At 46.5% G+C, this 26,737-nt stretch overlaps 1 protein-coding gene across 4 annotated transcripts in view; it reads left to right on the top strand.

Moving 5' to 3' along the window:
- The window catches only part of COL6A3 (collagen type VI alpha 3 chain), a 75,755-nt gene extending 50,828 nt beyond the window's left edge, over positions 1–24,927 (top strand). For all 4 annotated transcript variants that reach the window (XM_080933076.1, XM_080933075.1, XM_080933078.1 and 1 more), the window contains 23 exons: positions 332–397; positions 786–839; positions 3,066–3,101; positions 3,567–3,629; positions 4,372–4,434; positions 4,646–4,708; positions 5,934–5,996; positions 6,651–6,701; positions 6,841–6,876; positions 7,329–7,391; positions 8,312–8,374; positions 10,055–10,087; positions 10,169–10,205; positions 10,303–10,314; positions 10,401–10,894; positions 12,410–12,506; positions 13,054–13,752; positions 14,941–15,043; positions 16,238–16,908; positions 18,730–18,993; positions 20,249–20,347; positions 23,318–23,482; positions 24,181–24,927. In XM_080933076.1, the coding sequence (XP_080789202.1) occupies positions 332–397; positions 786–839; positions 3,066–3,101; positions 3,567–3,629; positions 4,372–4,434; positions 4,646–4,708; positions 5,934–5,996; positions 6,651–6,701; positions 6,841–6,876; positions 7,329–7,391; positions 8,312–8,374; positions 10,055–10,087; positions 10,169–10,205; positions 10,303–10,314; positions 10,401–10,894; positions 12,410–12,506; positions 13,054–13,752; positions 14,941–15,043; positions 16,238–16,908; positions 18,730–18,993; positions 20,249–20,347; positions 23,318–23,482; positions 24,181–24,194 (3,309 nt within the window). In that variant the 3' untranslated portion in view covers positions 24,195–24,927. The remainder of the gene's footprint in view (positions 1–331; positions 398–785; positions 840–3,065; positions 3,102–3,566; positions 3,630–4,371; positions 4,435–4,645; positions 4,709–5,933; positions 5,997–6,650; positions 6,702–6,840; positions 6,877–7,328; positions 7,392–8,311; positions 8,375–10,054; positions 10,088–10,168; positions 10,206–10,302; positions 10,315–10,400; positions 10,895–12,409; positions 12,507–13,053; positions 13,753–14,940; positions 15,044–16,237; positions 16,909–18,729; positions 18,994–20,248; positions 20,348–23,317; positions 23,483–24,180) is intronic.
- The last annotated feature ends 1,810 nt before the right edge of the window (positions 24,928–26,737 follow it).

Below are 26,737 nucleotides of genomic sequence, written 5' to 3'. Positions count from 1 at the left end.
GTGTATCTGAGGGTCTTCCTGAGACACCCTCTGCACACATTTGCCTTAGAATGTGTCCTGTGCAGCTTTCTGGTTCACAGATTTGTAAACACTTTAAGTAAAGGACCATTGCTGAGATGGCCTGTTCTGCAGTTTACTCCCTCTATGGAGAGGATGGAATGTGAGGCTGAGTGTCCCCAGGAGGGAAGGATTTGTGCCACCCCAATGGGGCCATGATTAGGCTCTGGATAGGAGGTGTCTTTGAGAGCCTTCCCCTCAATCTGTTGCTAAGAATTCTAATGGCTGTGGCTTTCCTTATATGGTGATCATTCAACAACCCTGCTGTTTTCAGGGTGACTCAGGACGGGACAGCCAGCAGAGAGGACCCAAAGGAGAGACGGGTGACATCGGTCCCATGGTACAGTGATCCACACCCAGAGGCCTTCTGCACTCAGAGCAGCACACTGAATGTCAGACCATTCATTTCTCACCAGCCCCCATTAACTACAGAGTCTATAGGACCAGCAGCGCTGTCCCCCAACACTGAGCATCAGGGATGCTCACTGGCAGCTGCTGTGCCCTGCAGCTGTGTGCAGAGAGCTCCGGTGAAGCAAAAGTCTTAAAGGGGTGATCATGACCCTAAGCCTGATGCTTTCTAAGAGTGCCTGGATCTCTGTCCTCCTGTGGACAGACCCTCCACTGGGAATAGAACTTTCTGCCCCGTGGCCCCAGCAACATACTCTGGGGGTTAATGTTCTTCTCTGCAGGTGAAAATTTCATGTTAACCTATTTTCCCCCCACATCAGGGTCTCCCAGGCAGAGATGGTATCCCTGGCAGGCCAGGAGACCCTGGGAAAGACGTGAGTACTTTGGAATGTTGGGTTCTGCTCAGTGACAAGTGATTGGGACATAGTGTCTGACACTCTGCTATAGTGCAGCTCCCTACTGGGGGCGTGTAGAGCAGTTCCTAAAACTATCTGCCTGCTTTATGCTGTACAGACACTGTACTAACAACAGGACCATTTGCATTGATATAAAACAAGTAGGTTTTTGCTTTTGACTTAACGTTGCTGTCCTAGATGGTTTACTGGCTCACAGTTCTGAAAGGTTCAGGGAGGCCCCAGAACGTGGCACAGGTGGCTAGTAAAGGTTTTCATGCTTGTCTTCCCATGGCAGACAGTAGAAGGCAAGATGTGGATCTTCACACTGAATCTGTTGCTGATAGGACATTTTCATTCTTAGCTTCCTCCATCACCCACCGCTCGCCTTCCCTCAGCCCTTTCTCCCTCCTTCAGGCCTTTGTCCTTTCTGTAGAGAACGTCGACCACTTTAAATAAAAGGTCTCTGGTGTTTTCAAATATTTGGTTGCCCACTAAGTAGCCCAAACATCAGAACGGAAATGCTAATGCTGGCTGAGGGGGACATGGGAAAGGCTGGGGAAGCAGATTCCCGGTGCACTTTAATTGCTTCTATATTTGTGCCACTCACAAAAGAACACTTAGGCACAGTGTGGTCTAGCTTTTGTGTTCCCAATACATTCTGGAATGTGAGTCTCTGAGTATCCTGTTCTGTACTCACTGAAGGAAGGAGGAAGCCGAGGTGAAGTACGTAACCCTTTATGAAGCTGCTTGAAAGCTGTCAGGGCCCAGGAGAGCGGAGGGCAGGGTCCTCATAGCTGGGAGAAGAGGAAGAAGAGGCAGGAAGTTACAATCCTTAGGGGTGACTAGGACGGGTCTCTGCTCAGAAATGAACTGCAGAAAGCATGGTGGGGGCAGGGTTGGGACGCGGTCTTCAGCCTTACTAGACTCCATGGCTGACCACCACAGAGAGTTCTTGAGGTATGGGGCATTTCAGGGGAGTGACGCCCTTGCTCTCAAATGGCTTCTAACTTTTTAAAGACAAACAAATAAATTGCTACCTTCAAAAGCTTAAACATCGGACTGGAGAGCCAGCTCACTCAGCCAAATGCTCACCAAGTGGGCTTGAGTTTGTTCCTCAGTACGTGTGAAAGAGTCTGAGGTGTGGTGACAGGTTAATATGATTGGACCTCACAGAGATAAGAACTGTTCCATACACTTTTGTAACACAGCTCTCAAAACGGTCTTGGGATATGACCACTTCTGGGTATTGTCATGTTCACTACCACGGATGAGGCAGAAACTCCGGTCAGAATCAGGGCCTCTTTTAGTTTCAATTTAGAGTCTCACTAAGTGTGGCAGGAGATGGAGCACAGTAGGTTTGCCTCGGGGTGAGGACCTTTGGTCCCTTCCTGGAAGACTGCTATGCCAGACACAGACCGAGATGTGCTCCAGGGTGTTAGACTGCTTCTTAGCTTCCTCTTTTGGCTTCTGCAGTGAGCAGTGAGGCAGGAGTCTGATGGAGGAGCAGGGCTGAAATTCTCTAAGCAGGACAAGCAGCTCCCATATTCACAGGGACCCCAGGAAACAGGGCCTCACTGTGCTGACCTCAGAGTGGCCAATTGCTGGGCCGATCCCCTGGGGGTAGAGAATGTGACTCCTAGGCTGACCAAGCCCCTGGCTTTGCAGAGACAGCAGATCCCCTCCCCCAACTCTCCACTAGAACACTCATGAGGTAGGGAACCCCTGGGTCCTACAGCAGCAGGATCACAGTTTCAAACTAGGGATCACCTCTGGAACATCCACAAGAAGCTGCCAAGACATGAGTCCAACTTTCAGGTTCATGTGTGTGCACTGGGGTTGCTCTTGTTGTGTTTGGCCTGGAGGGTTGAGAGCCCAGCACTCCCTTCACCGCAGTGAAGCATCTCAGTTCTGCTAAGCTAGAGCAATGGGCAGGTTCTCATTCTTCTCTGGGAACTGGCTGGGATTTTGCAGTCAGAAGCCATTATTTTCTTTGGCAGGTCAGAAGTCATTCCTAACCCATCATTGGAGTAATTCACAGGCACAGCATAGAAGTAGAAACTTCTGGGGATTGGGGAGGAGGGGTGAGCACACCAGCCTCCTAGGCACAGGGACTATTTCTGGCATAGAGTTTGCACTACAAAGTGGATACATGTGTCAGGATTCAGCATCCACACCACCCCCTCAAGTGTGTGCCTTCTTCCACAGGGTGGCTTTGGCCGAAGAGGGCCTGCAGGAGCTAAGGTAGGCCTCTCAACTGGATTGGTATGTCTCTTGTCTCTTACCTAGACTTCTAGGAGTCTCCTGGACACAGTCAGCCTAGGGAAGGGATTAAGATATTGTCCCTGGCCAATAGCTTATAGAACCCCTCCTCCTTTCTCTATCATTTTAAATATGATATTATTATCAGCCTCTTCTATGATAGAAGGTGTTTTTTGTGGTATCCAGAGTTGGGGAAGGGAAGGAAAGGCTGACAGGTGGAGGTCTGGACAGCCCTCTGCCAGGCATGTCCGTGTATCTGGCCTTCTTGCCTGTGCCAGAGAGGATTCAGTCCACGATATCCCTATTTATCAAAGCTGTCCCATGGAACAGGCTCAGAGGTGTGCCGCTGCCCCGTGTTAGGTTTTGCCCACACTGCCACCATCTGTACCCTGTTCCCAGTCCAGAGCAGAGAGCTAATTTCGTTTACCCGCTTATCTCGTTTCCAAGGGCAACAGAGGAGGTGCTGGCCAGCCAGGCTTCGAAGGAGAGCAGGGTACCAGAGGCTCACAGGTCAGTATCCAGGCGTGACTCGTGCCTTAGAGTATCTCCCAGACCCTTGTTGCTTTGTCTTAAATTGAGGTGATGGCCACGTGACACAGTTTCTGCCTCTAGTAACAATTCCACAACATCAGAGCATTCACCGTATTGCATAATAATCTTAAAATGTTTTATTAACCCCAAAGGAGGGATTGTATAGTCACTCTCTATTGCTGTCTATCTTTGTGGCCACCCATCAACCCCAAACTGTTGTCTTCCATCTCTGCCATTCCCACATCTCCCCTCACCCTTATAGCTCACCACACACGTCACCCTAACCTCTGCCACCTTCAACCCCTATTGCCCTCTACTCCTATTACCCCACCCCAGCTGTAGCTAATTCCTACAGTCCCTCATCTTTACTGCCCCTTCCCACCCCTGTAACCCTCAACCCTGATGCTCCCCACCTCTGGCCAACACTGGTCCTCCTGTCTTCATGACTTTGCCTATTCTGGACATTTCATATAAGTGGTGTCAATAGGTAGGTTTTATGTTTGGCTTTTTTTTTTTTCATGTAGTATAGTTTTCTGAACTCTAGACATGTTATAGCACCTGGCATAATTGTATTCCTTTCACTGGCTGAGTGATATTCCATCATATGAATGAGGAAGTGTGCTTTTCAATTGCTGTTTGTTTGGCATGTGGGTTGTTACCACTCTGATTACTGAGACTCAGATCAGCAGCACTCACCTGTGACATGACCTTTGTTCCTCAGGGCCCACCTGGTCCCATTGGTCCCCCAGGCCTGATTGGGGAACAAGGAATTCCCGGACCTCGGGTAAGCATCTGAGTGTGGTAACCAGAGGGAATTGGCTGATAGAGCTGGTGTGGGGGTGGCTGGTGTTGTGGAGTTGGCAGGAGCCACCCTGTGACTCTGTGGGCATCAGTGGGCAGTGCCAGGTATCACTGGGTGCTTGGGATTTGTGGGTGACATTGGCCTCTGACTGGGGAAAGTTAGTCTGATGTACACCCCTCTTCTTGGCTTCCAGGGAGGTGGAGGTACAGCTGGAACTCCTGGAGAACGAGGCAGAACTGGTCCTCTGGGGAGGAAGGTTTGTCTGGGGAACAGTAGGGCTTTGCTAGATTGGGTGCTGCCACCTGCCTACTGCCCGTCCTCTCCTCTGCCTCTTCCCCTTCAGCCTGAGCCCTGTGCACCAATGGTCAGAGACACAACCCCAATTTTCTCCACTGTTCACACATGTGTGTGACCATTAGTGGTGGTCCAGGCCTTTAATCCCTGTACTGGGAGGGCAGAGGTAGGTGAATCTCAGTGAATTTGAGACCAAATTGGTCTACATCGTGAGTTCTAGGACAGCTAAGACTATATAGATGTCTCAAAATACCCCTTCCTAAATGAGACAGTAACAAACGGGTAGATATAGAGCCACTTGTGGTGACTCAGGCCTAGAATCTTAGCACTTAGTGGGGACTTGAGGCAGGAGGATTACTCTGAGTATGAGGCCAGCCTAGTCCATATGGTGAGATCACACACACACACACACACACACACATACACACACACACACACACACACACACACACACACACAAATATAGTCAGTATTTTGTTTTATTATTGAATTTTAGAAGTTTTTAAACAATATCTATCTATCTATCTATCTATATCTTTCTATCTATATGTGTGTAGTTACATAAATACCATACTAGGATTGTAAAAGTCATTGGACAGTTTGGTGAGATTTGGTTCTCTTGTTGTACCACATGGGTTTTGCCGGTTGAACTCTGGTTGTTAGGCTTAGCAACAAAAGCCCTTTAACTTCCTGAGACATCTCGCTAGGCCCTGCATTTAGCATTTTAAAATATGTGTATAACAGTACTCACTTATAGGGCAAAATGTGATAATTTCATACACACATATAATGGTAAGGTCAGAGAAATGGGCATTTTTTTGTCTTGGGGGCACTTGAAACTCTTTATTCTGAATATGAAACAAATAGTTGTAAGCCACAGCCAACCCCCAGTGTTCACTAACTAGGTCATTCTCCTCTTGTCCAAACTGCATGCTGGTACCTGTTACACAGTTATTCTCTGCCCCACAATGTTCTCTCTGTCCCTACCAGTCATGGCGTCCACTGTCATTGCATTAGCCTTTGCTGCTTCAGGTGTGAGACAGCATGTGGCATTTGTCTTGCTGCGCTTGGCTTACTATGATTAAAATCTGATTTCATTACCCCTTAACATCAGTACAGCAAGTGTGCAGCTTGGGTCCCCATGAGCTGCCTCCACTCAGTGTGTCATCTTTGTTGTCCCCATGTAGGGTGAGCCAGGAGAGCCAGGGCCGAAGGGAAGCATCGGGAACCGTGGACCCCGTGGGGAGACGGTAAGGCCGCCCAGTGCTCTCTGCGACTCACTGATTGGGATGAAAGATGCAGGAATCATCTGAGACCAGGAGAGGTTTGCAGCCCTCTGTCTGGACTATTGGGAATATGGCTGACCACGGTGAAAGCTGCACGTTTCAAAATGAGTTCTATTTCCCTGGCAGCTTTGTGAGCGAAAGGAAATCTAAAGGCTGTTGGCAGTTTTCCTAAAATGAGTCACTCTTCCTGAAGACTCTGTAAAAGGACCAGACACCATTATAGTCCCAAGCTTTTAAATACTGCTATGACTTCTCACCGCGCTCCTCTCACTGTGGGACCGTTAACAGCATTCACTCTGAATGCCTCACATGACGATGGGCACAGGCCTGGGATGCAGAGCCCAGGCGTTTGGAGGAGGGCTATCTGGAAGGGGTGGCAGGCTAGGACAGGAAGGGCTTGGGGACCAGAGAGTAAGACCCACACATTCAAGACTTGGGATGTCTCTATGAACATGACTTTTCTCGGACCCGTGGAGGAGGACACAGAGATAGAAGGCTTCTTTCTCTTGACCTTTGGTCCCATGTCCCACCCCCCTCTGTTGAGGGGGTAGTGTGACATGGTGGCTGGGAAGTGACTCATACAATAGCTTGCAGTAATGTCCTCTCCGTTTCTCTTAGGGAGATGACGGGAGAGACGGAGTTGGCAGTGAAGGACGCAGGGGCAAAAAAGTACGTATCTGTTGAAGCTTCTAGAGACGCCTCCGTTGTTGAGAGTCAGCAAGGATGGCTTCTCACATCTTGTATCTTATTTGATTTTACATGGCTCTAAGTTGGGACCTGATGTTGAAGTGTTTATTGTCTTTTACAGGGAGAAAGGGGCTTCCCTGGGTATCCAGGACCAAAGGTGAGTGTCCCAAGTAGTGGGGTGTTGGAACTGTTTCTGGATAGGTCTGGGCTTTTAACATGAGCTGAAGTCAGAACACCTCAGCTTTAGTCTTGTGTCAGGCACTCATAACAGGGCCATGCTGGGAAAGTCTCTGAGCTCTCTGAGATGCTCCATTCTGTGTGGAGAGTAAGTAGTGCTTGCTGGCCATGGTGCTTGAGGTTCTGTGGACAGTGGAAGAATCTGAGACCTGTAAATGCCACAACCCATTTGGCAGTAATGCCAGTGACGACATAAAGCCAGGCTGTTTGTAAATGGCACCAGTATACTGGAGCCCTTTGTAGATGTGAACCTGTTAGCTCTTTGGAAATAAGGTTCAGATGCTCTGCTGGGCCCTACCCCAGGGACTGCCCTCCCCCAGCAGGACCTTCTGCTGAAGACCTTGATGTGTCACTTCTTGGCTCTCTTCCCAGGGTACACCTGGTGAGCCAGGGGCAGACGGACCACCAGGACCCAAAGGCATCAGAGGTCGGAGGGTAAGTTCGCCCATACCTTATTGCAAGTGGGAATGAGCCAGCTCATGGCAGGGTGATGGGATGCTGAGACTTTTAAAAACCATCCTCTCCTTCCTCAGCCTGATCACTGTCAGCCCCGGTGGTAGAAAGGAATTCCTAGTTTCAAACCAATGTCTCCACAGCCCATGAGAGCTGTGTTCTGCATCTGTCCTCCTTCAGCCATGACCTATTGTGGGGAGGACCCGAGAACCCTTTCTCTGGCATGTCTCAAAAGTCACGAGCCCATAGATTACCCCATCATGGTGGCAGGGGCACTTAGGTCTGGGGCTGGATAGTGCCATGGCTATTCAGATGTGAAAAAAATCAGGGCTTAATGAGGCCTGCTTAGGAAGTCTGTAGCCTCCTAGGTGAGCCATGCCTGGACTGTGGGCTCCTCATTCCCCGGTTGGTGAGATCACTCTTACTTTAACCACTGTTGATTCTAGATTTCTCTCGTCAATGATCGTTCACTTCCCCTCCAACATTAATTGGACAGAATCTCAATTCATGGCTCAGATATAAATAATGCTACTATCAGTTGTTTTGGGCCAGAAATACAGTGAATAACAGTAATTAACCAGTGAATTCGATCAGTAAAGACAATCTATCTAGATCATTTTGAAATTGGCTAGTGGTGTCTGGGAACACTTACCTAACTGGTTGGCAGTTACCAATTCTCTGGGACACTCAGAACAATTTTATCAATGGTTTTGGGACAACCATCTATCTTACCCTAGCCTGCCAGACTGTACAGTGTGGAGACTCAAAGAAGCTCTTTGGGATCCTTTATTTTTAACTCTGAATTTTGGAGACTTCTCATAGTGATGGGTAGTTTGTAATAGATTCCTTCGACCACCATTCCCCCCAAGAGCTAAGAATGTTCCAACTTTTACCTCCTGTAGGGAAATTCAGGACCTCCAGGGGTAGTTGGACAGAAGGGAGACCCTGGCTACCCAGGCCCATCTGTAAGTATTCATCCAATCTCTAACAAGTCACTAAGTAGGGATAAACATTGTGGGTACCTTACATCTGATCTCTGAAAACTCCCAACCATCTTCTTTCCTCAAAAACGTTCCCTGCACATGTGTTATCTGCTTACTAAACATTTAACCTCCCGACACTGCAATGGATAAAAGCACACCTGACTTTTTAAATAAGAAGTTTTGAAAAAAGTTCTATGGGGGCTGGGAGTGTAGCGCAGTGGCAAAGCCTGCACCTACCATAAGCGAGATTCTAGATTTTGTTTCTAGAACCATAAACAAGAAAACAAAATAGCATTTTTTTGGTGGAACTAAGAATTGAATCCAAGGCCCCATTTCTACCAAGTGAACACTCTCTCAATGAGCTATAAGTGTGGTTTATATGCTACTCTGTGATTCAGGGAATAATATTTGCCTTTATACTTTTCACAGTATGTTTGTTTGGAGAGAGCGAGTTGCAGCACAACTGTATCATGTAGAAGTTGCACATCTAGAATAAGTCTGGGTTTGGGAGCACTTCCTTCTTTATAGAATCCCTAAGGGAGCCACTGACTCAGTGTTTAGATTCCATCAGTCACGCTTTGCCCAGAGCCCAGGAGGAATCTCTGTCACGGGTACTACTGTTTCTGTATTTGGTTTTCCCCTCTTCTGAAATGCATGGGGTTCAAGGAAGAACCGACAAGACAAATCAAAAGGGGGCCAACCACTCCATGGGGAGAATTTGAGGGATTGGGTTCTCCAGGCAGGGAAGAAGGCTGAGCCTTTGGATGTGATGGAAGCTGACTGAGGGACGATGGGGTGTGCTGAGCCAGTTACTTTAGGTTACTAGCCAAGAGAAACTGCTTCGGGGGAACCAGCAGGTTAGCCTCAAAGCTTGACAAAGGTTGACAAAACATGGGGACAAAACACAGAGGTCAGTCATGAGTCTGTCTAGAGCCTAGGAGATGAGGTACTTTTGACATGGTGGGGACAATGTGATACCTACGCTTCCTCGGAGGTGGGCTACGCAGAGCGAGCATCCTAAGCTGTGTCCCCAGGGGAAGCTGTTGAGAGGGGCCCAGTTGGTTGTGGTTAGAGTCATGAGTGACTTGGGTGAACAAGGAGCTACCAGGTAAGAGGAATGGAGGTTCTTTACAGTGAGCTCACTTCTAGGGAGAACACTTTGTCTTCAGAAGTGTGTTTTTTTCTGTTCCTGTGGTGGAATCCATTTAGACAGAGAGGTTGTGGACGCTCAGGCTACGCAGTGTCTGTTGAGTAACTCTTCCTTCCCATTCTGTTCCTGTGGCTAAAGAATGGCCTTTTGTTTCTTTATTTTTCTCTTTATTATTACAATTCTTTTGTTTGTTTTTAAAAGATTTATGTTGTGTATATGAGTGCACTGTAGCTGTCTTCAGACATACCAGAAGAGGGCATCAGATCCCATTACAGATGGTTGTGAGCCACCATGTGGTTGCTGGGATTTAAACTCATGACCTCTGGAAGAGCAGTCAATGCTCTTAACCACCGAGCCATTTCTCCAGCTCCTTATTATAGTTCTTAACACACAGTCATTGTTCGGGCCGTGATTCGAGTGCCTACCTTCCCTTCTCCCTTCCCCTTTCTCTTCTCACACCACACTGCACATGTTTACTTCCTCTCTCAGACTTTTGTTGCTTGGTTTTACAGGGTCACAAGGGCAACCGAGGCGACTCTGTTGATGTAAGTAGTGTGTGTCCAGATTGAACTGTTGTTTTACACGCCTGTCACCCGCTCTTCCTAACACTTTGATTTTCTCCACAGCAATGCGCCCTCATCCAAAGCATCAGAGACAAATGCCGTAAGTACTTTCGATTGCCTGTGGCACATCGCGCCTTTACTGCCACCGTTCTCAACCTGCAGACCTGGCTTTCATCCTCTGTTTGTTTCCTTTATAGCTTGCTGCTATGGTGAGTATTAGCGACTTCACATTCTTCAGAGAGATGGATCCTCTGTGGTGAGTAGAGCTTATCTCTGAACCTCCCATTTTCCACAGGGCCCCTGGAGTGCCCTGCATTCCCGACAGAACTTGCCTTTGCCCTGGATACCTCTGAGGGGGTTACTCAGGACACCTTCAGCCGGATGCGAGAAGTGCTTCTGAGCATTGTAGGAGATCTGACCATTGCCGAGAGCAACTGTCCAAGGGGTGCCCGAGTGGCTGTGGTCACCTATAACAATGAGGTGACCACAGAGATCCGGTTTGCTGACTCCAAGAAGAAGTCTGCCCTCTTAGATAGCATTCAGAACCTCCAAGTGGCCTTGACATCTAAGCAGCAGAGCCTGGAGACCGCAATGTCATTCGTGGCCAGGAATACATTCAAACGTGTGAGGAGTGGATTCCTCATGAGAAAAGTGGCCATTTTCTTCAGCAACAAACCCACACGAGCATCCCCCCAGCTCCGAGAGGCTGTGCTCAAGCTTTCCGATGCGGGGATCACACCTTTGTTCCTTACAAGCCAGGAGGACCGACAGCTCATCAATGCCTTGCAGGTGTGTGTTCCATGCTCTGGTTCCTCTTCCCTCTCATCTTTAAGAAAGCTCTAAGGAATGCCATGTTTTCTATGTAGCATGTGTGTGCTTTGGCATCTGAAAAATCTGAGTGGGTTGGGGTGGTTGAGATCTCTTGTGAGGTGTCTAGGGAAGCCTATGGCTTCGGCATCTGCACCAACATCTGGAGGACTGTAACTTACATTCTCCAGGTCCCATCATACACGGCAGTAGCTCTGGCTAGGTAACAAAGATCTCTATTCTTGCTGGCCAAGTAGAGAAAGGTTCTTGGTGTGGGTGGATTCTGTCTCTCAGTGGAGTTGGGACAGTTCTGGTTCCTCTCTAAGTGGCGCAATTTGAATTTTATATGACCCTTTTCTGACTTCCTTTAACATGCTGCTAAGCCTTTTATTCATGTTTACCTTCTGGGTTAGAAGATCTTGGAGTCTGTGAGGGTCTCAAGTATGAAGAAGCTGCTGGGCCACTAGATTCTAAGGCTCATGTACTGGGCAGAGCTCACCCCACTCTGTTCTGGAGGAGACTCTTCCAGAGCTGGCCATTAGGACCTACAGCCTCTCAGTGAGGTCCTGAACATATGAGTGGCCCCAGGACCCTCCCCACCCCACACTGTGCAAACCTTTCCTTAGCTAGCTCTCCCAGCCAGTCTACACAGAGGACATATCCTGTTCTCACTTGTGTATCTTTAATTACAACTGACCAGTAGTATAGTCAAAGCCACTTCTAGTGACACTAGTCAAGACACATGGAAAATAGATACAAGGGATAGGAGCCCCTGACCAGACTTAGGTGTCCTTAGTCCCTATTGCCACCTGCCTTACACCATGGTATGTAACCCCTTTCTGTGTCTTGGGGTTCTCTCTTGTGAGGTGAGGTTGTGCGATCTGGGCTCTGTGCCTTGCCACTTGGGAGTACCACTTTCTGTGTGGCTTACTCAGTGCCACTGTCCCTCAGAGTTTATTCTGCCAAACTGCCTGGTTTGGAGCCAGACACTAGGTTTGGAGTTCAATGTTAAACTTGGGCTTCTGGCCGTGAGTTCTTGCAAGAGAACATCTTTGTTCGTTTTATTTTGTGTGAGCTGAGGGACCCAGAAGCACATATGACTCCACGGGTCAGAAAGGAACCCCCTTGCCCATTCACATCAGTTACTCGTTACTTGGATGCCACATGCCCATCACTGTGATGGGCAGGATGTTTTCATCTCCAAGGAGGGATATTCTTGTTTGCTTTGTCGATGTCTAACCCGGAGAGATCAGGGAAGGGACAGATCAGTATTTGCTGCCACTGTTAAAGCCACCACCATAATATTTCAACCCCCATCACAGGCATACCAGATTCTTCATTTAGTGTCTTATTAGTCATCTGAGCAACCAGAGTCCTCATAAGATACTATGCCACGGGCATGTTCATCTCACTGATTTTGTTCTGTTGTTGCTCCGTGTTTTCATGATGCTGCTTCTGTGTGTGCGCGCATCCTGACATCTTCCTTTGTCCAAACAGATCAATAACACAGCAGTAGGACATGCCCTGGTTCTGCCTGCAAGAAGGGATCTCAAAGACTTCCTGAAGAATGTCCTCACCTGCCACGTTTGCTTGGGTAAGCTGTTCGTCTATAAGGGCATGGGGATCTGTCCAACCGCAGCCACTGAAGTTGTGACTACAGAGGGGCATTTTAATGAAGAGCAATAATGTTAGATTAAGACTTAAGACTCACTATGTTTACTAATGTAAACGCCACTCTAGATTTATATTGTGGGATCTAGCGCCTACACGCTTGTCTCAGAAGTACTTTTAGAACATCTATCTTTAAGGCACAAGGAACGGGAATATTTTAGTCTCAGAGCACTATGAAGACTTGATGTCAGTGACAAGTTTCATCTAGTGAGGTAAGGTGAGAGAAACTGAAATCTGGATACAATTAGGGCCACTGCATTGTGAAGCATAGTCAAGTATGTATCCTAAGCTGCCTCAAACTGGTGATTCTCCTGCCTCTGCCTCTCAAGTGCATGGATTTTAGGGTGTGCATCCTTTTCTCCACCAAAGTTTCTATCTCCTGTGATGATTGTAGTAATCTGACTCCTAGAAGGTTGAGATGCTGCTGGGACCACATGGTAATGGACCACTGTGCTTTTTTTTTTCCCTAGACATTTGCAATATCGACCCATCCTGTGGATTCGGCAGCTGGAGGCCTTCCTTCAGGGACCGGAGGGCAGCAGGCAGCGATGTGGACATAGACTTGGCTTTCATCTTGGACAGTTCAGAGGCTACTACTCTGTTCCAGTTCAATGAGATGAAGAAGTACATAAGCTATATGATCAAACAACTAGACCTAAGCCCAGACCCCAAGGCTTCCCAGCACTTTGCCAGGGTGGCTGTTGTGCAACAGGCAACCTATGAGTCTGTGGACAATACCAGTGTGCCACCTGTGAAGGTGGAATTCTCACTGACAGACTATGGTGCCAAGGAAAAGCTGCTGGATTTCCTTAGCCGGAGGATGACCCAACTTCAGGGAACCATGGGCCTGGGCAATGCCATTGAATACACTATAGAGAACATCTTTGAAAGTGCTCCAAACCCACGGGACCTCAAAATTGTGGTGCTGATGCTGACAGGGGAGATTCGGAGGCAGCAGCTGGAGGAGGCCCAGAGAGCCATCCTGCAGGCCAAGTGCAAGGGTTACTTCTTTGTGGTTCTGGGCATTGGCAGGAAGGTGAATGTCAAGGAGGTCTACAGTTTTGCCAGTGAGCCCAATGATGTCTTCTTCAAATTTGTGGACAAATCAACTGAGCTCAACGAGGAGCCCCTGATGCGCTTTGGCAGGCTGCTCCCTTCCTTTGTCAGCAGTAAGTATGTGCCACACCTAGTGTGTTCTGGCTATGGCGTTATTCTGGCTCACACTGTCAGGTCCCAAGGCTGGGCGAACAGTCATAGAGAACACATCTTTGTGCTGATGTGACCTTGTTCATTCAACCAACAAGTGTGTGTGTGTGTGTGCGTGTGTGTGTGTGTGTGTGTGTGTGTGTGTGTGTGCGCGCGCGTGTGTGTGTAATATACATGCACGTATGCTCGGCCTTGAGTTAGGAGCTAGAATCAACAAGGCACACACAGACAAACCCCTTGTCTTCCTCTGCTCATTTATTATTCTTGTTTCATTGATGCTTTCTATCCATAAAGCACTGATGCTGTCCCAAAGAGTCCATGACTAGGTTTGCAAATGGGCCAGACACACACTGACTATGCAGGACCTAGTATGCTAGTGTGCCATAAGGAATTCTGTCCTGTCAGGGGGCTTGAAAGAAGCTTCTAGAAGGGTTTTCATTGATTTGGGATTTGCTGCCAAACCTATGCTTGCCCCTGGGTAGGACACACACCCCCCCATTTTATCTTCCCTTATGAACTTTCTCTTCAGTAGCTGCTCAGTTATCTTAAGAACTAGTTTTCAATAGTCCCCACCTTTGGATACTGGGCTTAGGGCATCTGTTAACTGGCTATGGGTCTTTTGTCCCTATACCTGTGATCTCTTGAAATTGCATACTCCACGGGGATAGTTCAGACCTGACATAGTTTCCAGTGAATGAGCTCAGGTCACATATTAAACCTAGGAGTGACCTCCACAGAACAAAGGCAGCATGTCCACGATGAATAGTCATCACTCAGGAGAAAGTTGAGGACCATGAACAACACTTCCCATCATGAAGGCCTGTCCTGTGAAAGATTTAAGGGAAGATGTGAAGCAAAGGGAAGCCTCAGCTTTACCCGGGGACCCATGCTTCTGCCTTAGGAGGACTAAGCAAGAGTGTGCCCAAGAATGCATCCAGAGAACCCTGAACATAACAGGATTGATGGTGTTCAGCAAGTGTCTGGAGCCTGTTCTCCTCTCTACACAAAGTTTCATTCTATCCTGGTCGGCTCTCTCACATGGAGGGCACGTTACCTTTAAATAAATCATTCAAGTAGTTATGTCATTAACTCATCAACACTAATTTTAATTTCCGTATGATTCACGTGAAGTTGATATTTTCCCCCTCTAGGTGAACATGCATTTTACCTGCCTCCAGATCTCAGGAAACAGTGTGATTGGTTCCAAGGGGACCAACCAGTGAAGAATGGCGTGAAGTTTGGTCACAAACAGATGTAAGTAGTTATGAGTGTCATACCAAATGTCACTAGATAATAAGCACTAGATATAGGGGCTCTTCAACCAATCCCTAGCTTCATGGGTTGAGACACTGAAATGTAGAAATGTAACTTCCCTAAAATAATGTGAGTTCTTAAACATTCTTTTGTATTGGTTAGCTTCTGCTATGTAATGAAGTACCCAGAATTTAGAGACTTAGAACAAGAATAATTTAAAATCCTTTGGGTTAGAAATTTCTGACTATGTTCAGCTGAGTAGTCTGCCTGCCTGCCTGCCTGTCTGTCTGTCTGACTATTTGTTTGCCTTTCTACTGGCCTCCTTTATGTTGATGATGATATATTTCTCAGCTATGAACAGGCTAGTCTAGCCTGGTCTTTGGGAAGATTGTCTGTGCTCTACATGATTTCTTATCTTCCAGTGGCCTAGCCTGGGCTTATTCACAATTTGACCAATAGGGTTTTCATGAAAAAGGGTCTAAATATCAGTTCTCTTGAGACCTAGGTCAGGCCTAGTACATTGTTACTTTAAACCACATTTGATGGGTCAAATATGCCCAGAGCCTAGACTGAAGTGCAGCTAGAGTGAATGGAGTTGAGAACTGTATTGCATGATGCATTCCTTTATCCTGCCTCTATCCTTTCGCTTTGTCTTTTTGTCTTTTTGAGACACAGTCTTACTGAGTAATTAATGTTGGCCTGGAACTTACTTGTAACCCAGGCTAGCTTCAAACTCGTGGCAAATCTCCTGTCTCATCTTTCCAATGTGTTAGGATTAGGATTATAAACATGAGCCACCTAACCTCACTTAATGAGTAAATATTTTATGATGCAAACAAATAGGACTGATCTTTGTTGTTCTCAACTCAGTTGGTTGTTAAATTAGAACGTTGTTAAATATTTATTTTTTCCCTTTTACTTCCCACCGTTTTTATCCATTGAAAATAGGATATCAGACTTATGTATAATTAAGGTAATCATTTCGAATAATTCTATTTTAATATTCTGTTCAATATTTTCTTAGGGGAAGGTTCTGCAAGTAAGAGTTGTAGTATATGTAATATTATAGAAGGTTTACAGAAACCAATATCTTCATGTTGCTAATACAGCAAATTTCCTATAGATCATATAGGGTTATGACTTTATAGCATGCAAAAGTATGGGTACATGTAATGTTTGATTTGTTTTTAACAGAAACGCTCCACATACTGTTAATTCAAGTTTTACACCCAAAGTTGTGACCACAATGAAGCCAGTGACAACAACCAAACCAACATTAGTTGTAAATCTGCCACCTGCTAAGCCAGCCCCAGCTAAGCCCGCCCCTGCTCAGCCAGTTCTTGCTAAGCCAGACCCTGCAAAACCAGCCCCTGCTAAACCAGCCCCTGCTCAGCCAGCTCCTGCAGCAAATCCAGCCCCTGCTAAACCAGCCCCTGCTCAGCCAGCTCCTGCAAATCCAGCCCCTGCTAAGCCAGCCCCTGCTCAGCCAGCTCCTGCAAATCCAGCCCCTGCTAAGCCAGCCCCTGCTCAGCCAGCTCCTGCAAATCCAGCCCTTGCTAAGCCAGCCCCTCCTCAGACAACTGCTGCTAGATCAATCCCTGCTAAGCCAGCAGTCCTTGCTCAGCCAGCCCCAGCTCAGCCAGTCCTTACCAAACCAACTGCTGTGAAGCCAGCCTCTGCCAACAAACCTGTGGCCACGAACACAGCCACAGTCAGACCTGCATTAGCAGCGAAGCCAGCAGCAGTGAAACCTGCAGCAACGAGACCCCTTGCTGCTGCTGTAAGACCAATTGCTACCAAGCCAGAGGCCCCCAGGCCACAGGCCAAACCAGCTGCCACCAAGCCAGCCACTACAAAGCCCAGGGGTAAGAAAGCCTGGTTAGAGACACCATCTTTTATGCCCACGTTTACTACTCCAAGGACATGGCCCTGGAAGCTGGTTTACAGGGTAGTCTGCTGATCCGAGGTTGGAATAACTACAGGGTAGACTTTTAAGATGTTAGCCATGCATAGGATTGTCCGCATACTGCTTTTGCTTATCTCTGTATTGTAAAGCAGTTTTCCCTCTTACAGACTCTCAAGGATGCTGGGGTCCTGAGGAAAACAACTCTTTTCTGTACGTTCAGCCCTGCTTCCCTGAGCGTAGCTTCTCTGGTTCTCTGGCTCTTGCGATATTTCTGCCCATCTTTCATGATGTTCCGTGAGCCTTAGGTACAGAGGTTGTGTTTAGATGTCGCCAATTAGGGTGGGGCACCCCACAGTCAGTTGTTCTCTGAATTTTCTCAGTGTCACTCATTGTCTCTGCAGCAAAATGAAACCTCTTTGATGAGGGGTGAAAGCTATGCTTGTCTGTGGGCATACACATAGGCATTTAGAAATTACCATCCACCTGCAACTGGCTGGGCCCTATGACGCTCCCATCTACAAAGTTCAAGCTTTAGAACCATGTAATAGAGTTACACAAGAAACGTTTCATAATATTTTAAGTAAGCTTATGGTTTTATGTTGGGCCATATCCATAGCTATCCTTGGTTGCATGTGGGATGTGGGCCATGAGATGGATGCTCCTGACTTGTAGTGAGAAAGGAGAAGCCTGCTGTTTTGTTCAGCAGAGTGGCATCTCTTCCTTTCTCTTTCTCTCTCTTTTCTCTTTCTCTCTCTTTCTTTCTCTCTTTTTGTTTTTCTCTTTCTTTCTCTCTTTTTTCTCTCACTCCCTTTTTCTCTCTTTTTCTTTCTCTCTCTTTATTTCTCTCTCTTTCTCTCTTTTTTCTCTCACTCTCTTTCTTTCTCTCTTTTTCGCTCTTGCTCTCTTTCTCCTTTCTCTTTCTCTCTTTCTCTCGTTTCTCTCTCTCTTTCTTCCTTTCTTTCTTCCCCCCTTTCTTTCTCCTTTTCTTCTTCTCCTTCCTTTTGTTTTTTTTAAAAATCTGGAACAAGACTTGCTCCTCTTCTTACACAGCATGGAAAGATCTAAGCTGGTAATGTTCCTTCCAAAAGGGACATGGTCACAGAAAGGTGTCCCACACTAAGTATTGTGGCAATATCAGGGGTTAGTTCAATAAAGTGAGAAATTACACCTTAGAAACTCAATTCTTCCTCAGAGGCTGACCATCATGCTCATTCTGACCTAAGAAAAAACACATTCCTGATTTTAGTGGTGGGGGTGTCAGTGAGTGGGTGAGTTACTGGGACCCAGGGGGTATAATTGTTAGCTTTTCTAAGAAGATGTGGGAACATTCTACAGAATGTCAAAATCTATACAAGAAAATGAGTCTAGAATATATATGCTCATGAAAAATTAGAAACTATCTTTACCTTATGAGCAGACAGAGAGCTGAGACAATACATTCTTGTCATAGCCTACAATGCCATGATTCTCCACCTTTGAAATCCTAAAGCTGATCTTGTACCGTACATGTGACATCCTGTTAGCATGCCGGAGCTTACATTTCAAAGTCTCTTAACAAGCGATTTTTGAAAAATGAACGTAGTTGCTTGTGTACCTTGTCGATGCATATGGATGCTTTTGAGTCCTTACGCTGCTACATGCCAGGCAGGCTGACGGAGGGTGACTCTTGGGAAGCTTCAGGCCAGCTGTCCACCAGCATCTCCCAGATCTCTTCTGAAGCTTCCCACATGTGTTCCAGTTGCGGAGTTTTACTTTTTAACTCTGCTCTCTGATCTTTCAGCGAGAGTGGCCCGAGAAGTCCAGGTCTCTGAAGTCACCGAGAACAGTGCCAGACTCCACTGGGAGCAGCCCGAGCCTTCCAGTTCCTATTTCTATGACCTCACCGTAACCTCGGCCCATGACCAGTCCTTGGTTCTGAGACAAAACCTCACTGTGACTGACCGTGTCATCGGGGGCCTGATGGCTGGACAGCTGTACCATGTAGTAGTGGTCTCCTACCTGCAGTCTCATATCAAAGCCTTGTACCAAGGAAGTTTCCATACGAGTAAGTACTGATGGTTTGAGAGCGCTTGGTTCTCCATTTCTACATGGCATGCCAAACAGGATGTAGAGCAATGATGCCCCGAGTCCATGCTGAAGCACAGACACAATTAAGTAGAATCCATCAGTCTTGGGTACTGATTGAAAACTGAAACCACAGCAGCAGCATGGGAGATGGCGTTCCCCTGCGCCATACACCCTCACTTTGGCTCTTGACACACTTTAATGGGGAGACCAGATTTGCTCTGCCTTGACCTACCATATCTAGGTGGCACCTAGATGATTTGAGAGCACTTGGTTCTTGACTTCTACATGGCACAAACTGGGTATAGAACAATGATGCTTGAGTCCCAGGCATCCCAGGCACCTGGGAAACAGAGGCCTGAATCCTGGTAAGGAAGATGATGGGATCTCTGTTGTCACTTCCGGTCCTTGTTTCCAGCTCAACCAATAGAAGCCAGGGAGAGTTTAGAGTCGTGGGGCATCTGAAGCTAAGGAAGACAGGCTAGCAGACCCTCCCTCCTTAGCCCTACCTGCTTGTACTTGGCTGACTTGTATACGTTACTCAGTCCTTTCCTCGTAATCTCTTTCCTGCTTCCTTACTTTTTTCCCTTACATCTTTATTTAAAAGAAGAAAACCCACAGAGATACATGTGCAGATTTTTAAAAGCATTTTGGCATAAAATTATATGTATATATTTTTGTCAGTACTTGATTTTTTAAAAAAGTTTGATAATATGCATTGAAATCTTACTAGTTGATTTAAGTTTTTTAGCAAGGGTCTCTCTGTTGCTTAGCACGTCCTGGAACCCTTGGACTCAAGTGATCTTCCCATTTCACTTCCCAAGTGGCTGGAAGTGACTACCATGTCCTTCATTTCCAGGCCTTCTGAACCACTCTTGTCTCACTCTGAGCTAAGTCATTTGGGGTTCTCTTCCCCTTATCGTTTATAGCATCTCCTTAGTTCAGCATGGTTCACATGGTGGAATCATTCTCGAAGAAAGAAAGGCACACCAGTAGCCCCATGTTAGAGGAAGCAAGATTCTCCTGACTCCAGGATGCCATTCTTCTAGATCAGGAACATCTCCCATCCACCTGTTAGCAGGTGGATTTAACAATATATTGAGTTCGAACCCCTCCTATGTTTCAGTAGCACCCATGACTCAAGAGATCAATCCAAAAAAGCAAGCTTGGCATTCTCTGGCCCTTTTAGTTTCTGAGTCAACTACTAGTTGCCTAGATTTTGTTTTTTCTTATAGAGAAAACTCAGCTTCCACTTCTTCAAGCAGCACACCGAGCCTCTAGCTCAACCATCAACCTAATGGTGAACACAGAACCATTGTTCCTCACTAAAACAGGTAAGTCATGGCAGTGGTAGTCCCCCTAATGCACTTCTGAAAATATTCTCTTAAGAATTACAAACCCTTTGAAATCAAGGTCAGTTGCCTGAGACTAAGTCACATGACTTCTATGGGGTAAGTTTCAAAGGGACCCTCAGCTGCTGGGTTTCATCTGCATCTACACAGTCTCAGTTTCAAAAGCAGAGAAACTGCTGAGAGATTCTATACAAAGCCCAAAGAAATTTAATGCTATGATGTAAATACAAGCATGTAAATAAAGTAGGTAGGTGTAGTGAGAGTTGGCTGGGGGAGGCGAAGGCAGAGGAGGGAAAGGAGGAGGAGGAAGAAGATGAGGAGAAGAGGAAGAAGAGGAGGAGGAGGAAGAGGAGGTGGAGAAAAAGGAGGAAGAGAAGGAGGAAGAGGAGAAGGAGAAAAAGGAGGAGGAAGAGGAGGAGGAGAAAGAGGAGGAGGAAGAGAAGGAGGAAGAGGAGAAGGAGAAAGAGAAGGAGGAGGAAGAGGAGGAAGAAGAGGAGGAGGAAAAGGGGAGGAGGAGGAAGAGGAGGAAGAGAAGGAAAAGGAGAAGGAGGAAGAGGAGGAGGAGGAGAAGATGACTTCACTGTTCATCAGCTTCTGTTGCCCATACCAAAGACTGCAGACTTTTGTCTCCTGCCTGGTTCTACCCCGAGACTCCCAGTCTATTCTTGGGCTGTTCTTAAGCTGCCATGGTAAGAATGGCCCAACATAGATGCTGACCTCAAAAGAAAGACACACCTTTGTGGCTGGGATTTCTTGGCTTTTTCTTTAAGATACTGTCATAGGGCCAGGGATCACAGTGTAAGCTTGAGAACCCAAATTTGATCCCCAGAACCCAGGCAAACGTGGAAGGAGAGAATCAGCCTCACAGTATTTTCCTTTGCTCTCCACACTCGGCACATCCTCTCTCCTATCACGAACGCCCACACAAGAATAACAAGTAAAATATAGAAAAAAAAAACCCCACCAGCCAAAGAAGAGTCAGAATGCATTCACTTCGAAAACACAGACAGGTGCTAGTTTCATCTGAATCCCTTTTCTTAGCTTTTGCCTCTGAGTGTGGAAAACGTAAAATTTCCAGCAAACTCTTGTTTCATTGAGAGACTTGGAGGAACTCCTAGATAGCAAGCTTCAGGGATAAGTTTGTTTCTTTATGTGTGGCTCAGAAGGATGCAACTGTATAAACAGTGTTTCGTTAGTGTAAACAACATAATCTTTAGACATGAATCTGGGTCAGGCTGTTCTGTTTTTAAATGTGGTGTTGCACTTCCAGAATTAGGGAAGGATTTTCTACACAGACATGAGACAGTCTGACAAAGGGGGTGATTTGGGTTTTGTTTTTAACTGGAACCCACATTCCTATCAAGGCTGCAGAGCATTTGCTTACAGGTGAACCAAAAATCTGTCTCCTTCACACTGATGGGGATGAGGCATTTAACCTGCCGATACAGGTGAATGTGTCTGCTTGACATAGCTTCACAAGGGGAGCGGAATCTGACTCCATGTCTCCCATCTAAAGTCTGTCCTTTTGGTAGAGAGAGGACTGTGCTCCCATAAGACCTTGCCTCAAGATGCCGGTAGACCTCTAACATCATAACTTGCCTTTCAAGATTCTAGACTTTGAAGCATTACATTTGAAATGGTTAGGATTTGTATTTTAAAAACTAAAAGCAAACCTTCCTTAAAACCTCCACTCTGCTTGCTTCCTGAGCTCAGCCCTCAAACATTATAGTGCAGCCACTTTCAAGTAGTAAGGTTATTGCCTGGTAAAGCTACTTAGGACCTAACCAGTCCTTCAGTTTTATCTGACTCAGGAAAGCAAGGATGGGAGCTCTGCTGGCGGGGGAGAGGAACTTTGAGTCAGATTGGTAGCTACTCCCACAGACATGCAGATTATCTGATCCTGAGCTGTTGTTGAAAGAAGGCTCAGACTTTCAGACTTTCAGATTAAAACATTTAACATGCACTCCTCTTTCCCTGCAAACTCCAGCGTTTGCCAGAAAGTTCTGTAAACGGAACCTTGCTGTTTGCAAACTGTAAATTTACTTCTGTAGGCATCTAGAGGACCTAGCTTTATTTTGCAGCTGGGATACAGCAGGAGTGTGTATTCAAAACAAGAATTTCCTTAACTGGAGAACAAAACAAAACAAAACAAAAAACAAGTTTCTGGCTCCTACACAGCCTTGCCTTGGGGTATTTCTGCTGTCTGAAGAGTCTGAGCTCCACACCAGTTTTATGTGAGAGGCCAGAAAAATAGTTGGCTACATATATGTCTGCATACATGCTTATCATAGAGAACATGTGTTGAGGGCCTGGCGAGAAGGCCTGGTGGTTAAGAGTGGTTGCTGATCTTTCAGGGGTCAGAGTTCAGTGCTTGCACCTGGGTCAGGCAGCTCACAACTGCCTACAACTCTAACTCTAAGGGGTCTGTTATAGGACACAAGCATAAACAATGAAGCGTATATGTTTATTTCTTCCAAAAGGAATGCCCGTTTACAATCTACATGCACTTTCAATCTACTTTCTTCGTGAAACGTATAGCCTCACATTTGAAGTTCATTCTAACAGGATTTAATGCCATTTACCAAGGGACAGAAGAGTCCATGGTTTGGAAATCCAGTTTCTTCTCTGGACAGTGTACACACAAAGAGAGCAGATGTTCTAGAGGGTGAAGTGGGGGGAAGTTAGTCACTTTATTTTTGTGATTCAGGGAACAGCCTAATAGTTGAGAGTCTTGGTGCAATTTTTGTTTATTCTTTGCAAACCCGAGACTGACTGCTAAGTCAGTATAACAATGAGGAGACAGAGGCTCGGGTGGGTGGAAACCTTCCCACGAGGAAATTCTTCTGTATCATAGCATTGAGATCTGACCACAGGCTCCAATATGGAGTCTGGAGGCCGAGGCGTCACGCAGACTGACGATGCTCCTTTCTCCTCTTGACCTTGACCTTGTAGATATATGTAAGCTGCCCAAAGATGCAGGGACTTGTGAGGACTTCAAATTACTCTGGTACTATGACTTAGAGAGCAAAAGCTGCAAGAGGTTCTGGTACGGAGGCTGTGGGGGCAACGAGAACAGATTCCACTCACAGGAAGAATGTGAAAAGATGTGTAATCCTGGTAAGTGGCCCCTTCCTCCCTTGGGTTTAATTTTTCTATTACGCATAAAAGAAGAGACGGGAGTCAATGACCTCACCACTGAGAAATTGCATTGCCTGAATTACGATGATTATGAAAAACCTGAAGACAGTTAAATCACACCCTCAGATGAGATGGGCCAATGTTCCATTAAAAAGATAAAAGTTTTAATTTTACACACACATAAAAAAAATTAGTGATTGGAATGACTGATTTGTTTCCTGAATTAGCAGTTAGGAAATACAGGGCCAAGCACATCAGGAGCATTAGCACATCCCTGCCCGGTTAGAAGTGCCACCGCCACGTGATTGTTGGAATAGAATCATGACCAACAACAGAAGACTAACAATAAACACTTATATAGTCATTTTGAAACAGTGTTGCTTTCCATGAACGGTGATGTTGACACCGAGGGTATCTAGCCTCTCTATCATAGTGACCATTCAAGTCATAATGAATGTCACAGGGCCTGTGTGAGTTCAGATTTCAGACAGACCAAACCTGAAGCGACAAGGATCACAGGAACCAGTGAGGAAGGGGCACAGACGGGAAGTCGTGGGGTCATGCTGTGGTAAATACAGTCTATTTTATGTCACTGACCTCTCTTCTTTTTCTTCTCCCTCTGTCTCTCCCTCTGTTCTTCTCTCCTTCCCTCCACACTCAATGCTTTCCAAACCCAGAGTTAACGGTCTGACGAGAACCTAAGCACGGCCTTCGGGCAACACGTACCTCTGGGAGAAGGAGGAGGCAGCCATTTCTAACTTGGTTTTTATAGAAGCTCTGGGTAGATGCCCCAGCACGGTGCCTTTTCATGCTTTGATTGACACTCAACCTCGGGAGAAACCCCTCTGCACGTGACCTGTCAATATGGTGCTAAACGTGTCTGTGGACCCTGCTCTCTGTCTCCAGGCAGTTCAACCGTATACTTGGACCATTGTGTAATAGCTAGCCACTGCCGGCGTTTATGTGAACATTCCTATAAATTCAGATTCCCTCTGGAGTTCCATGCTACGCCTGTGCCAGGCAAACCCTGTGTCTGGAACATAGCCTTCACCTCATGACTACTCTGTACATTTCTGCTTGGTTCATTCCTCTGCAGCTGCATGGCTTAGATGGAGAAACAAGAGTCTAATCTTCTTATGGCCCCGGTTTCCTGGATTAGACTTTGAGCAATATTCTTCTAAATCCTCTGACAAATGGTCTAATTAGAAGAAATCAGACCCCTTTCCTGTGTGCGTTGCTGGGACAAATGCCTCCATTAAAGGATTCAAAGAAAGTCATACTGGAGAGTCTTTTTGGTGGTCCTCTAAGGTGGGTTGTTTTTCAATGCTGTTGTCTTGGAGCTTGGAGGTGGGAGTCAATGTTTAAAATTTTTAGGAAATTTATACAAAGAAACTTTTAAATAAAGTATATTGAATGTGTCATGAGTTTTGGTGTTCCTGGTTCTCTTGTTTCTGTAGCATCCACTGTCAGAATTCCCCCAAGGTCCAGACTCTGGTTTCATCAAAAGGGACAGAAGACCCCACGGGACAGTGTTCTGGGAGGCCAGTGGAGTTGGCCCTTTGTGGAAAATCCAGGAAATACTGCTTATTGGGGCCAGGCTCACTGTACTCCATCTCTCTGTAGAGCCCTAGATAGTTTGAGACTCAAGAGAGGATCCTCATCCTCTCTCCTAACTTTTGGTTGACCCCCCCCAACATCAGCTTCTGGTCTCTCTACAGTGATTATTTTTTTTAACCTAGGGATTAGATTGTTCCTGTCCAACAATGGCTGGGATGAGATGGTTCTCTTTAACTCCACTTCCTCCCTGGAATCTCTAAGACAAAATATGCTTTACTGTTGTGTTCCCCCTTTCTTCAGAAATCTCTCTCTCTGTGCTAGAGAGGTGGTTCAGTGGTTAAGAGCACACGAAGACTGTGTCATTCCAGTTCTGGAGAATGGAGTCCAACACTTTCTTCCGGTCTCTAGGGACACCAGGAATACACATGGTACATAGACAAACCAACAGGAAAAATATCCATAAAATAAAATAATTTCCATCTTCCCCCACACCTTCTTGTGAATGTATACACACACACACACACACACACACACTATGGCCACCACCATCATAATCAACACTACAAAGTAGATACACTTTCAGAGGATTTAAAAAAAAATCTCACTGGGGACGAACTGTACTTTTTGGACATATACTTCGTCTCTGACAGGTGCTAATGGTAGGACTCAGACAGGATCTTAGGTGTGAGCAGAATCCTTTGTTGGGCTCTTTTGGGCCTAGCTGGATCTGGATGCAAGGCCTAACGCAGCTTCCTGAGCCTGACTCGAGTTTAGAGTCCTGCCTTGGGCCGATGTCTTCTGACTCCGCATGAACTGCTTAAACCTTCCTCTGCCCAGTTACCACTGGTGCGAAAAAACATTATTGGCCCCCTTCCCAGTCCTACTCGCCATCCAGCTCAGCCCTTGAGAGACCCGGCAGGACCTGTCGGCCAGAGGCCAAGAGCCAACAATCCTCCTTGTAAGGTTGAGGGTATATCTGCTGGTGGATCTGCAGGGAGGACAGAGAAAAGGGGGACAGTGGGGTGTGAGAACCTGGGAAGTTAGGGAGACTCTAACCTCAAAGGCCATTCTCAGTATACCCACCAGGTTCTCAAAGGTGGTTTCTAAGTTCTCAGAGTGGGCAGACAGTTTAGAAACAAGAGCAAGAACTAAGCGCTGTGCTGACATCACTATGTATACATGAAAAGTCTCTTGGGTGAAGGAGAGTTCTACTGAAAAATAGCATTGGTCTTGGGAGGGACTGAGGACTTCATGATCCAAGACACTGGGGGACTTGAATTCACCTATACCTTGAGTCTAAATGACACCTGATTATCAAGGAGGCTTTAGAGGATTTTCAAAGCTTTGGGGATGTTTCAAAGGCCCTCACTGACCCGTCCAGAAGGTCCAGTTATTCAGGGTCCTGAAGAGGCCTTCGTCCTGAAAGTCATGGGGGCAAGAGAGAAAGGAAGCCAAGTACACAAAGAACGACAAGAGTCAGTCTAGATGGTGTCAAGGCTTCATTGAGGGCTTGGTGCTTACAGCTTATATGGGCTGGGCAAAAAGGGGGAAGCAGGGTGCAGTGGAATTTTTACAGCATCTACGTGACAGGAAGAGGGTGGTCCTGCAAGTTACAGGTTAACAGTCATGTATGTGTTTCAGAATATCTTATCTTGCCGCCTAGCAGCTAATCTCGGC

The sequence above is a fragment of the Micromys minutus genome, assembly GCF_963924665.1.
Source record: "Micromys minutus genome assembly, chromosome: 19".
Lineage (NCBI taxonomy): Eukaryota > Metazoa > Chordata > Mammalia > Rodentia > Muridae > Micromys > Micromys minutus.
The sequence above is the reverse complement of the archived record's forward strand: the minus strand, read 5'-3'. Positions and strand labels throughout refer to the sequence as shown.